A 14,653-nucleotide genomic window follows, 5' to 3' on the forward strand; every position below is an offset into this window, starting at 1 on the left:
CCAACCTCTGCTTAAAAACTTCCAAGAAAGGAGAGTCCACCATCCCTTGTGGGAGTCTCTGTTCCACTGCCAAACAGCTCTTATGGTCAGAAAGTTATTCCTGATGCTTAGTCGGAATTTGCCTGCCTTGCTCCCTTCAAGTCTTGAGTAGCTGAATTTTTAACTAGCTGAAAAGCAATCAAAAGACAGCCCCAGAAAGAGTGTGTTACAGTAGTCAAGTCTGGAATTACTTTGGCTAGCACAAAGCTCACCAGATAAGAGCCACAGTTGGCACACCAGCTGATGCTGGTAAAACACACTCCTGGAGACTGCCGTCATCAGAGCCTCCCTTTGGGTTAGCACAGAGTCCAATAAAATTTTCAAACTGTCTGCTCTTTCGGGAGAGTGCAACCTTATTTAAGAAGAGCTAAAAAGCATTTTCCCATACATGGCTTCTAGTTATGATAGCCAAATATATTGAATTCTTAAAGCAATAGGCTTTCTTGAAGCAGGTTCATGTCACAATTCCTCTTAAAATTAAAATCCTAAGAAACCTGTTGCCAAAAATCTTGATTTTGCTTTCAAGTAGACACATATTCCAACCAATTAGTGAAAAATATTCTTTTTGCAGAAGCAAAAGAATCACAAATCAACCATCCTGCTGTCCTTAAATGGGACAATTCCAAAATAGTTTTGAGACTGCAGCCTCAATCAACTGACACCATGGTGATTAACACACAGAGAAATAAGTTTATTTTTTATCAACGAATGACCAAGAATAATGTCAAATGTATTTTATAAAGCAGGGGTGGCCAACTCCCAAGAGACTGCGATCTACTCACAGAATTAAAATCTGGCAGTGATCTACCCCCTTTCAGGTCAAAGTTATTGAGCTTTTTTTTAGGGAGGAGGAAAGCCCCGATTTTTGAGAATTCAACCTAAGCTCTAGGGACAGAGGGGAAAAGCCACTCATCAACGGATTACTGGGGAAACAAACAGCCTCGCTGAGTAAACTCCGTCTTCCATTCTGCAGATTGTGCAACAATGGAGGGTGGGGCGAGGGGGCAGGGCCAGATTCAATTTTACCAACACTAAGGAAAGGGACCCAGCCATAGACAGTAGATTGCAATTGACCTCTTGGACATCCCTGTTATAAAGCTAAGACTGCGACCAGAGAATAGCTTTAGGATAATGAACTATTCCTAATTCTAAACTGCTTTTTTCCAGTATATCATTAAAATCTTTCCCAGATGTGCCACCAGGTCCTAAGAGAAGACCATTCAGAGAGCAGAAGTATCACAGATAGCTGCTCAACATCAAATCAGAAGAACAACTATATGCAATTCAATTTAGCCAGATATGTTAGTTTTAGTAACAACTGTTTTCCTTACCTGATAGGGCTGAAAGGCACTATCTTCCGCTACAAAATCCAGCTGTTTGTCCACAAGAAATTCAACTGCAGTGATAGAATTGTACAAACTTTTCCCAACCAATGGTTTGAACGTCTGTGGACAAAATAGAAGCATTTAAACATTATGCTTTCTAAAGATCAAAGCATTCTATTTTTAAATTTTTTTCAATAACTATAAAAATAAACTTATCAGCTACTTGGATATATAATAGTATCTGAATAATTATTTAGATAAATAATTACATGCCCCCCTTTTAAACAGTAATATACTTAATGCATTATTTTGGGGGGAAGATTTTCAATCTCATTCCAAAAACAGGGCAGACTAGCATCACAGAATGAAATTGCTAATAGAAAACGGTTGAAGACAAGCTTCTGTTCCCCATATCTGTGCATTTTCCAACATATAATCTCTTTTCCTCTCCCCAATATGTGCTTCTGGCAGTCTATCACCATGCCCACTCTGCCACAGTGCACTGTGTCATCAACAAATTGCTAGATTTGATAGTTTCTGTGTTTTCAGCACATACAAGCAGCGAAAAGAAGCCTATAAAAAGAGAACACATGCACAAGAGGCTGTAGAGGTGACAAAAATAGGCTTAACCCACCATAAAATTCCTTCATCTGCCCACAACAGATGGGACAGACTGAATAACAACTTTAGGGCAGTCTGAGCAGGAAGGTGGCAACTTCTAAATTACAAAGCAGGAAACAAGACTGACCATTGTGGAATCTTTTGGGCCAAAGTTTGTGAAATGATAAAAGAACCCAATATAAGGAGTTTCCTTAGCTACGATGATGAGAAATGTAGAGCATGGGCACCACATCAGCCCTCTGCAATTCACTCAGAATCTCAATGGTTCCATCCTTATTTTGATTTGGCACACTGTTGGGGGGACGTGTGCACGCTCCAGGTTTCTATAGAAAACATGAACAGTGTCTCTCAAGGGGGTTTCCTAGGAAGGAGCATGGTGATGAAGAGAGTTTGGTTATAGAGGTAAAGCCACCTTTGCTGAGTGGAATATAAAGCTTGGTGATTTGGACTGGTGCCCTGGAGCTCAGTTTTACAAGCTGTACCATTTCACCAAGCGACAGGGAGATACAGAGGCAGATACAAGATGGTAAGCAAACAGAAGGAACAAAAGAAGGTCTTTCTTGTTTTCTGTTGTGTTTTTCCTGCCTGAGGGGGAGAATGAAAAATGCCATTGCTGCCTAGGTTTCCTCCCTTGGTTTCAAATAGTACAGGCTAGATATGGCAGTGAACACGAACAGACCATCAGCTCCCAACTGTTGTTTTTTTAAAAAACTGTGAAACATACCCAGTAATATTTAGATGTGGTATTCAACTACACAATAGGGTTGCAACAAAGGAAGTAGAACTTAAAAATGGACTAGAACATGGGGATCAGAGATCGTGTTCAAGATAATGACAGGCAAATTACTGGTATGTTTATTATATTCAACTAGAATATACAACTAGCATGTATTAGGTTTATACTATGGCCTTCAATGCTGCCCATTTCAGTTATCATTTATCATTTCTTTGCTAATGTAACAGCATTTCTGTTCCAGAAAGAAAACACTTCTTGATTTTGAGGCACAGAAGAGAGATGGAAGATCTGTCATTAGTTAAGAGACAAACTAAGATAGACTCAGGGAACCTTTTTGTTCCATCAGTTTATTTTCTAGGCTTCTTACGCCACTGGGCCACCAGAGTAATCTTATGTAGAATCATTTGCCCTGACTATGTATATGAACAATAGCTTTCCATGAACTCTGGCATCCTTTAGCCATATACACCACTCATGGAGTACAATACTATGTCACAACTAGGCTTCGTATCATTACATGACAACAAATGGCCCCAAGCACAAATTGGTTTGACTGATGAGAAGATAACGTGAGCATACAGTAAGATAACACCAGGCTCCACATATCCTGAAAAGTACAAGTATTTCTTGCAGGCCAAGGAGTTGGAAAAATACTTTGCAAGCAGCTAGGAGGAGCTCCCAATTAACTTAGCCTTTTGTGCATTTGCTTTTGTTTTATTATGTGTTTTGTGTTTTCATTTTGTATTTTGATGCTGTGAATTGCCCTGTGATGTCCAGATGAAGGACAGTATAAAAATATATTAAAAATTGCCAGTAGCACCTTAGAGACCAACTAAGTTTGTTCTTGGTATAAGCTTTCATGTGCATGAACACTTCTTCAGATTTTTTTGATTTTTTTATATATTTCGACCATGTCAGACCAAAACGGCTACCTAACTGAATCTATAAATAAAAATGTGCACATGCATCACAGAAGACGCAAGTAACATATCTTGGAAGGCTTTATGTACATGCCATCATGTTACATATACATTTTATCAACATGAATGTGTTTTCCCATAGAACAGTAATTTCATAGTTGCTAATCTGAATAGCGTTAGCATAATCCTGGCAGATGTCAACTAAGATATATATTTTTTGGCATTAAAGGAGGGTCATAGGCATTTGTATCAATTCATTAGCTGGCTAGGTATACCTATTTTAGATTTCCACAAGCAGTTTAAAACACTTGTTTAAACAAACAAACAAAATCAATTTAAGAAGGTAGAGCAGAACTCCTGTTTGCTAACTTAATAGTCAGAAATGAGTCTAGTAGTTAAAAATGTTCCTTGTGCTCAGCTGTTTTCCCCACCTCATTCACCACAATAATTCACATCCAGCTTCCAGACACAGAATGGATGCAAAGATAAACAACAGTAACAATTTTGAAATGTTACCATGGAAACCCCCACAAGGACACAAAATCTGCAGGCTGCGGGCCAAATAAACTCCTTACACTGCTCTTGGGAAGGCATTCTGTTCTCAGTAGATGGCCCTATAAAAGGTAGAATGGCTCAGCCTGATTTAAAAAAAGCAGGAAAAAACAAACATTTCCAACCAGAAGTCCTTGAGGCAACACTATTACAAGGACACCCCTTCCAAACAGTATTAAATAGCAGTTTGCTTCCAACTTTTTCTTTAATTGCTCAATTGAGCTGGTGTCCAGATACGAAAGGCAAAAAGATAAGAGGAAATTAATCATTGTTTTCTTTAATTCTAGCACATTTGCTGTGTTAAAAACAAAAAGGTTTTGAAGGCCTTTCAGTTACGTACTTCAAAACTTCATAATTTTCCTTGGATAAATGGGGAAATTGACAACTTTTAGGTTTGTGGGTAGTTAAAGCTAATTGTCACTGGAAACAATATCAACATACAGATCAATAAATAATATTTTGGTTAGTGTGCTGCACTTGGTAAAATCTGCACTACTACTATTTTATCGTACTTAAGTACCAAACTCTGTCTTCCAAGGCTGACTTCATTTCAAAGGTATTTGCCTTATATGGTGTAGTTGTTTAATTCATATATATACTACTGCCTGGAATAACTTGTCAATCTTCTTAAAGCTTCTTATTAATGGAAACTTTGTGTGCCAATTAAAAAAACCCCTAAAGATCTGCTGGTAACTAAATTAGTAGGCAAAATTCAAGCCACCTAAAGTATCATCTGCTCATCCACTCTGGTCTCCCTTTCCTATTGATTCCATGTCCTACTGTCTCATAGCCTCCAAGGTTCCTCCATTCCCTTTTCACCAACATCAGTTACTCCTATCTCTAGAACTTGTGTAAGATATCCCTCACTAAAAACTGATATTTCATGATCCTCACAAAGATGCACTGTTTTTCAATACAGGTAACTGTCTTATCTTAAGCGAGTTTGGTCCCAGGGGTCCAAAAACACAGAGATTCAGCCCCCCGGAATCTCTCCCCCCCCCAAGGTGCAAGGCTGCTTACCTGGCTTTGGAAACGTGATGTGAGGACTCTTGACATGCTGCCTCCTGGTGCCTACCCAGAGCCATGAAGGCCCACAATCACAGCTGTGCATGGGTAGGGTAAATAAATGGAGAGTGGGTTTCTTCCTCTCTCCTTTTATTTATTTATTTTCCTTCCCAACCGTGCAAAGCTGCGATTGTATAAATAAAGTGAGCGGAAGATGTGTATTACCTGTATTCTATTCTGACCTCCCCCAGAGTCAGTTAACATCAAAATGCTCAGCCAATTAAGGAGGGGGATGCTTATTTATATATGTGTAAGCATCAATGGTTTTAAAATTCATTATTTTAAAAATGTTTAAAGCCTCATTATTTGCTTCTAGCTTCTAAAACATTCCAGGTGAGCTGCAACAAGTATCTAATAATATTTAACCATTAAATCTGTAGGTAGCGTTTTTTAGAAATGGGAGGTGTACAAGGTATAAAACTGACAGGAAACTCAGACAGTTCATTTTAATAATATGAGAATATTACTCAAGCTAATCAGGTGGTTTGCCTTACCCATGAGATTTAAGTCATTTACTAATGTGAAAAACACATTCTTTAGAAGACGTGACCTCCCTCACCCTCCTTTCCTTGCAAAGGTCAAAGGGTTCTGAGAGTAATGTTAAGCAACTAGTAGTGCTGGCTAAAGTAGAAGTTAAATTTATGGGATGTTTAGGTGTAATTACCAAAACAATCATGCCCAAGCTTGCTCCTCATTGCCCTAGTTTTTAGGGTGCATTTTCATACATTCAATGTATACGTGGGGAAACCATGGTTGTTTATGAACTGGCTTAAATATAAAAACAGAAATAAATCAAAACACAAGTATCACTTTATATGTAAAGGTTATGGCATACTGTTAGCATGGATTTTATGTAGTAGCTATACAGTACCTCCTTTTCCAATTCAGGAGCGGAATAGGCCACATGTTTTAAGTGGCACCCCATATGCTCATTTTTCACCTATGATGCATGCTGCATTAAAAGAAACAGACCTCTGTGAACCCAAGTAAATAATGACCTATACAGGTCTACCATAAATTTATATTTTTGGTTCTTCTGTCTCTGGACTCTTTAAATCAATAAAATGATATTAATAAAAACACACATCTACCATTCTACAAGTTACTTTCATTGCCTTAGGAAGCTGTTGTCAAAGATACTGTGAACCAGATTGGGCTACAGACTTATTTTTAGCCCAACTGCAAAATGCCATGTTAAAAACAAGGGACAATTTAGAACCAACTATTTTTGCAAAAGTAATAATAAAGGGGAAGCGAGAGAAAGGAAATTTCTGCAAGTAGGATGAAGATATCTATATTACTATTACAACCTCCTTTTATACTAACACTCAGAACAACAGTATTGTTTGGGTCTCCATGCAGAACTAAATTCCATTCATATGAGAAAAAACAGACCAGCCGATCCTTCTCTGAAAGACTTTAAAAAAGCAAGAGTTCCTAACACAGAATTCAGCTGCTCAATCTCTCCACTCCCAACTCCTGACACACACACACACACACACACACACACACACACAACCATTTCGATTTCCTGTCTGCAGCAGGAAATATATTTACTTAATTGCAGGAAGCATTGTATCATTCTGCGTCGTCTACCAGTCCTTTCAGAAATAATCTTAGAACTGTTCTTAATTATTGTGTGATGCTTTGTAATTCAAGTAGATATTTACTACAGATTTTTTTAATACATTTCTTATTCAAACTTGCTAGAATTCAAATTAAGAATAATTTAGGCACTTGAGAAAGCTAGCAAACAAGGTTTAGATCCTAGATTTGTATCCTATCAAATGTAACCACTGGAAACAAAATAATTACAGGTTTTTAAAAGATAAGGAAGCAGGGAATGAGGTTTGACACATTTTTGCTATATTCTTCTTTAAATATCCAAAGGCATACACTGTTGACAGAACTTTTAAGTAGCTTTTATTAATATAAGGCAAGATTTAGAAATCATTCATAATATATGGAGAGCTACAACGCTAACCTTATTTTGCTTCAAAGTACCTTTCATTAATATTTAAAATTTTCACAAGACATGCCAGCCAGTAAGTAAGCGATTTCTAGTGCTCGTCGCAATATAGAATTCAACACAAATATATGTACAGGGAACAAAATCTAACCTTAGAATTACACAAATTAGAGTCTCTCCCCACCTCCCCCACCCCAAGAACCTAGGCTTGGCTGAGCAGATTACAGCTCTCTTTGTCATCAGCAATGTGTGTGTTAACGACTAAGAAATCCTGCAACTGAAGCACTTACTGCGTTCCCAGATCTGGGTCATGATAATTTCTGCCAAGGTCGCTTACATAACAAAGCAGTCTTCAAAGATACGAAGGAACCGTCAGCTAGCAGTCCATAGGAGAGAAAATATCTGGAACAATACTTTTTCGCCTGCACATACACTGCCTTACAGCCGAGCAGACACGGAAAGGAGAAGCTATCCCTCTGCTTATGACATGTTGAAAGAAGGGAAGAGGCGGTGCTCTGTGAACTGTAACTAATCCCCCGTCACAGGTGGTGATGGAGTCACTTCCAGCACGAGTCACATTACTGATTACTCATTTGGCTGGGCTGGCCAGGGAGCATGGGTCATAATTTTAACTACAGACAAAGCCAGACTAAAGGAGAGACTGGCAGCTCAAGTTTAATATCCCTGTACAGAAAATGCAGGTATCAGGTTTCCACTCTCCTGAATTACCGTATTTTTCGCTCTATAACACGCACCCGACCATAACACGCACATAGTTTTTAGAGGAGGAAAACAAGAAAAAAAATATTCTATATGAAACAGTGGATGTATGATTTTTGTGGTTCATGCTGTGGCCACAGACATGTGATATGACAGTGAGTTTGGAGTAGCCCAATGCAAAAATCCTGAGGATCCATGTGGATCCATGCTTTGTAACCACGTTTTTGCACCACTGTGACTCTAGGCAACAGTGGGTGCGTGATTTTTTTGGTGCAAGATGTAGCCATGGACATGCTATGTGATCTGATGGTGAATTTGGGGTGACCCAATGCAAAAATCCTGAGGATCCATGTGGATCCGTGCTTTGTAACCACGTTTTTGCACCACTGTGACCCTAGGCAACAGTGGGTGCGTGATTTTTTTGGTGCAAGATGTAGCCATGAACATGCTATGTGATCTGATGGTGAATTTGGGGTGACCCAATGCAAAAATCCTGAGGATCCATGTGGATCCGTGCTTTGTAACCACGTTTTTGCACCATTGCAGCCCCAGGCAACAGTGGGTGCGTGATTTTTTTGGTACAGACTGTAGCCATGGACATGTAATGTGATCTGATGGTGAATTTGGGGTGACCCAATGCAAAAATCCTGAGGATCCATGTGGATCCGTGCTTTGTCACCACGTTTTAAATGGGGAGGGAAGGAAAAACACAGAAGGGACAAGAAGCACAAGAGGGGTGGAGAAGCAGCTGGCTAAGAATGCAGGGGAGGAGTTTAACGGGGTGGGGGGGAGGAAAGGAAGGCAAAAGTCCCCCCCCAAGCCAGCCCTCTCTCTCTCTCTCCCACCTGCATGTTTTTCGGCTGCCTGCGAGTCCCTAGTGCACGGAGAGGAGGAGGTGGTGGGCTGGAGCCTGCACGTAGTGTGACTAGGAAAGAATTAGAAGGAAGGACTCGATCCTTTCCTTAACCCTCTGATTCCCTGCTCTTTGTTGAGTTTGAGCAAACGCAGCAACAGAAGCGGGTGGGCAGTAAGACCCTGAGGCAGAATGCAGGAAAGCAGCAGCTTCCGCCTTCCCTCCGCCCGCCCGCCCGATCTTATTTTTGCCTGATTTTTGCCTATTTTTGCCCCTGCGCTCCAGCGAGTCAGCTCCAGGGACCACACATTCGCTCAATAACACGCACAGACATTTCCCCTTACTTTTTAGGAGAAAAAATCTGCGTGTTATAGAGCGAAATTTACGGTACTTACAGACTATTCAACGTACGTTTACTCAGATTTAGTGAAACTTGTTCATGTAGGATCGCAGGCCCAGCAAGAAATGGTGCATATATAGGGATTCCTCCATGCACAGGGGAAGTTCTATAGCCCAAATAATCTAGCAACATAGTTTTGAACTATTACTAGAGTGCAAGTCTCTAAATTGTGTTGCTATCTGCCCAACTCTTCGTGTCTCATTATAAAGAGTAGTGTAATTTGGGGACAACCAAACTCCATTTTAAGCTGCATTACAGCAGCAGTTTGACTTCACTCCCAGAGGTGCACACCATTGTCTCTCGAGACAGACGGATGCCAACAACAGCCAACTGGTGCTTTGAGCTCCTTGGAGGAAAAGCAGGATGCAATTTTGACAAACATTGGGACTGGAGTCCTATGCAGCTGTTCTACCTACAACTTGGCATTGTTTTGTTTATATTAATGTAGCTTTGGAGGAACTAGCAGATACCAGGGAGCCAAGGATGACAAAGTCAATTATTCCACTGCATGTTTGTGTGTTGGGGCCACGTCTTAAATTATAAAACCAATTTAAAATTCAACACATTCTGAAATACATTAAAACAAAGGGGAAATATTGCTGCATTGGGGGAGGGAGTTTTTTTTAAACTGAATTCTTAAATGAAAGTACAATGCTCTAAGTCTTTAAAATAAAAAGGTAGAGTGTAAGCCCTGTACCTGGCCAAACTGATTGTCAAGGCAAGTAATATGCTGTGATGCCTCATGGCTCCAAAATAAATGTGATCTAAGGGGGATATGGATGTTGCTAAATTTTGGGATTCATGTGATGGTGAGCATTTTATCTACCAAACCTTCAAAAAATCCGTTTACGGATACTGGAATATTAAAAGTCTCCCTTTTGTAACTATGGGTGTAAACATACATTTTGAGCAGTATGCAGCTGCACATGACTATTATTAGACCACAGCACATTACACTTCTATTGGTATACATACATTTAAAATACCATATGAAATAAACAGGGTTCATTGGCTATCCTGGCAAATGGAATTATGGAATAAGACATGGTAAGAAACAGAACACATCTGGGAAAATACAGACTACTCAAAAGAAAGAAAGAAAGAAAGAAAGAAAGAAAGAAAGAAAGAAAGAAAGAAAGAAAGAACTGAAAGAAGCATTGCTCTGTACATAGCAAATGTATATGCAAGTAATTCCAAGTCAGAAGATATTAGTGGGGCACTTCTGTTGAGCTTACCAAACTAAATACAAGTGGATATAATGGTATATGTCTACCATTAGCCTTCACAATGGGAGCAGAAAAATACTGACAAAGCATTATTTTAGCCTTTCCCAAGCTAATGCCCTTCAGATGTTGTTGAGTTCCAACTTCCACCATCCCTGATCACTGGCCACGCTGGATAGATGGGAGATGTAGTCAAAAATATATGAAAAGCCCCAGTGGTTAGGGAAGGCTGCTTTATTTATCAACCCGGGGAAACATGCAAAGAGAAAGATCTGATGATTTTTCTGTTATCTGTCCAGGAAATAATAAGGCTAAAGAAAAGTTAGCAGTCACGCTCACATACATTTTGGAGGTCAATTTGTTAAATCAAGAGGTAGTAACTAACTGGAAAGATAAGTAAGTTATTTTAAGACTTGTTTCTCAAAGATATAATGAAAAAATGATGGTACAAAAATGGCATGTCACCAAGGTGAAAGCAGTCATATCATGTTAAAGTCAAGATAGTCTAGAATGAAGAACAATGGACTAAATGTTTTTAAGCCACAGACACTAGTAAACAAAGTCCAAAGAGAACCTCAAGCAGCTTTAAAAAGAAACCAAAATAGTTTATACATCAAGCAAAAATGTTCAAACCTAGCACATACAAAATGTAGCTAGGGAGTGATGCACTAAACCCCAGATACAGCAATCCTGTGTCAAAATGAGACTATTTTACTCTTAGTTCAGAATGGGAAATCTCCAGCTCATGGACTGAATTTGACCCACAAGGCCATTTCCCCCCAAAGCACACCAACCTACTCCCTACCAGATGATATGTTGTGGCATCAAGTGCAGGACAGGTAGAGAGATTCAACTGGATTAGCGGCATTATTTGACTTCCCTGTGGCAAACTTACTCATGTAGCTGATTGGTGTAGGAAGCAGCTTTCCAGCCCTATGTTCTTTGCTTCCCAATTGGCAAGCATAGGGCTGGTAAAAGCCCCTTGTGCTGTAGTTCTCAAGTGCCTGAAAATCAGTTGGTTGTTGAGCCCTTGAGAGCACTGGGCAAGGGACTTTAACAGGTGGGTAGGACAACCTATCCATCAAGCATCTGACATCATAATGTCAGATTATTGAAAGATGGGTGGTCCTGCCCACCTATCAAGTTGGCCTGTGTGGGTAGGAGCAGGTAAGGATCTGGCCTCCCTGGCCAAAAAGGTTCCCCACCCCAGTTGCAGTGGAACACAGTAAGGCACAGGAATATAGGAAGTTGCCCTATACGGAGTCAGACTAATGGTTCATCTAGCTCAGTCTGCAGTGACTGGCATAAACTCTCCAGGATTTCAGGAAAGGATCTCTCTCAGCCCTACCTGGAGATGCTGGGGTTTGAACCTGCAACCTTCTGCACACAAAGCAGATGCTGTCCTACTGAGCTACTGCCCTGTTCCCAACCTCAGAGATGAATTGCTGCATTGAAGTATAGCTATGTTAAATGAAGTCACATTAGCAATCCCTACATGGAACCTGTACAAAACTAATCCCTCCAAGAACCTTCTGCGGCTGAATGTTCTTCTCAGAATAAAGGAGCTAGCAAAATCTGTATTGAAACATTATTTCTTGCTCAAAACCAATAGAAAAAAGGAAGAAGTAGTCAAGGCAGTCAAGGCAGTAATGGGCTGAAAACAGTATCTAGGATTCTTGCTTAAAATACACTTTCAACAGTCTTAGCCTGTAAGAAGTGATGACATTTCAGATGTCCTTATTGCATTTTTGGACCCATCATTCTGCACTAAAGTATAATAATGTGTGAATTTTGTAATCAAGGGAATGACAGGGCTGGTGTTTTTTCCCCCCATTTTGATAACATCAGTAAGCAAATGCATGGATCAGCTTTGAAATATATCTTTCTATTGAATGTGCAAGTACGTCAGCAGGCTACTCCCAATGTTACGAAATATACATATTCACAAGAATACACCTGTCTGCACCATACACAAGGAATTATTACACACAATTCATTCACACGCTTCAGAGGTGGGAAGACTGAATTTTGTTACGGTAAACTGAAAGGCAATATAAGCCAAAAGAAACCTGCTTAGAGACAAGGAGTATGTTTAGAGTGTGAACACTGCTGAGCTTGCTCACATCACAGTCACTTATTATTCTTATTCCATTCATCCTTTGTTTTGAGGTTCCATTAACTGTATTTTGGTAGAAACATTATTTCATGTGCCTTTAAAACACATAAAACATGTGCTGATGTGACATAGTGGTTAAAAAGCATATGTTCTAAGCTCACATTTGTCTACCTTACAATGCTGGGGCAAATGCAAAACATTCCAACCACTTGTTCTATTGATATTTTCTCCAGCAATAATGGAACCAATCTCCAAATTAACTTACATTATTTCACCATAAGGACCAAGGCTGAGCCACAATTTAAAATACAACTTGAAAACTGTTTAAAACAAATTACTATCACAAAAAATTATTTTTATTGATTTCTTTCCCTCCACTTCTAACCTGGGATGTTATTTTAAACAACCATAAATAAGCAGTGGCAACAACAACAACTTGATGTTGACGCTTCAATTCATTGGTGCACAAAATATCTGTGCAAAATGTTTCATTTCTCTATAATGACAAGACAAACATGTATTCAAACGCAATCAAAACTGACAGGCAAAGTTTGTATATCCATGTATTAATAGCATTCAACAAGCAATACATTAGTATCAGTTGCATTAGTAGTCCTACTAAAAATATAGGTCTTGTTTAAAGCTCAAGGGACTTGTTTTCATGATCAAAGCTAGAGTCATATTTTCCTCTGAATCAACCATCTAAATTTTACACATCAGGGAATTCTTAGACATCTTACTCCCTTTCCTACAACCTCAAAACCATTTCAGCAGTTTGCTGCTGTTAACCCTAAATTCCATTGACTATTCATATCACAGTCTGCATGCCCAAAGTAGGAAAGAAAGTGAAGAACCCTCTGAGTATCCACAGGATTTTTAACCTTACTACAAACACTAGCTACTTGGTGTGTAAACTACAGTGATTTAAAGGCCTCACAACAAATTGTGTTAGAATGACCTAAGCAAGCAACAGCACTTGGATAGTTTAAGTATTTTACCTATGTTCTTCAAGAAAACTATGACACAGGGTTGGTGCAGATGTAACACTGCCTGTTTCTTAACTATCAACTAAGGGATGGGGACAAACAGCTGTTTTATGCTAACTTCTAATGTGCAAAATTTCCTTACTGCCCTAACAGTGGTTAAAAGGTTGCAAACTGCTGCTAACAGGGGTTCTTGAAAAAAGGGGTGTGCTAATTTTCGCTTAACTAAGATTAAAGAAACAAAACCTGGAAAGCACGGTGCCCCCTACGTTCACCCTCCTTAATACAGAATATTCTACCACAACAGGATCTCATCATCTCATTCTATGCTTATGTAAACCAGACCTAAGAAAATACTGTATCTGCATGAATATAAATGCAGGCTAGTTCAAACTTGTAAATGTGTGCTACTTGAACAGAGTTTAATTGTGGCTGTTGCATTCTAATACCTCACCAGCAACTGTTTTGCAGTAAAAAAAAATTGATTGAAGTAAAAAAATGCAGGCAAAACTGAGCAACTATGTAAATGTAGAGTGAGAGTGACTGCATAATGTACACCACAATTTATTTCAGAAACCAGAATTACAAAGTATTGAGGTATACAAACTTTCACACTTGACAAACTTCATTTAAAGTTATAGAATTTATAATATTTCATTAAGCCACCATTTGCTTCATCTCACAGTCAGGCATTAACTGTCAAGCAATCCATACCATAACCTTAAAAAAAACAAACAAACAGAGCTCTCTTTGTTTCTTGGCATTGCCAGTCCCCCTATGGACCAAAACAGCACACAGAACTGCACTTAGCAAACAATCCATGACCTTCAATTACTGTCTTGGCTTACAGCCACGGTACTAGTGTATTTCTGCTAACAGTGTGCCCTACTTTACAGAAAAGTTATTCAATGTGGCTCAAACACAAGCTCAGTTTTCCTTTATGAAAGAAAAACTGATCCTAATGATTTGTGACTTCAGCATATAAAAGAAATGTTAGTAGTCGTGAGGATCTAAACATGTACAGTACATACAGCATCTGAGTATGCAGAATGGTGGTCAAAGTTCCCTTGAGAGTTTAAACTATACGGCAAGATTATAAAAAAATAATTTTTTGTTTGATAAGCATTGATA

At 39.2% G+C, this 14,653-nt stretch overlaps 1 protein-coding gene across 7 annotated transcripts in view; it reads right to left on the reverse strand.

Moving 5' to 3' along the window:
• JMJD1C (jumonji domain containing 1C) overlaps positions 1 to 14,653 on the reverse strand; it is a 118,984-nt gene that overhangs the window by 51,022 nt on the left and 53,309 nt on the right. For 4 of the 7 annotated variants that reach the window (XM_083740255.1, XM_083740256.1, XM_083740253.1 and 1 more), the window contains exon 3: positions 1,371 to 1,484. Coding sequence is in view for 2 of the 7 variants with exons in the window: in XM_083740253.1 (XP_083596379.1) it covers positions 1,371 to 1,484 (114 nt within the window). In the remaining 5 variants the exon portion in view is untranslated. Of the gene's footprint in view, positions 1 to 1,370; positions 1,485 to 7,517; positions 7,725 to 11,318; positions 11,430 to 14,653 lie in introns of those variants that run through there. The other 3 variants (XM_083740258.1, XM_083740259.1, XM_083740257.1) reach the window with 3 other exon arrangements.

This window comes from Podarcis gaigeae (genome assembly GCF_964106915.1).
Source record: "Podarcis gaigeae genome assembly, chromosome: 5".
Lineage (NCBI taxonomy): Eukaryota > Metazoa > Chordata > Lepidosauria > Squamata > Lacertidae > Podarcis > Podarcis gaigeae.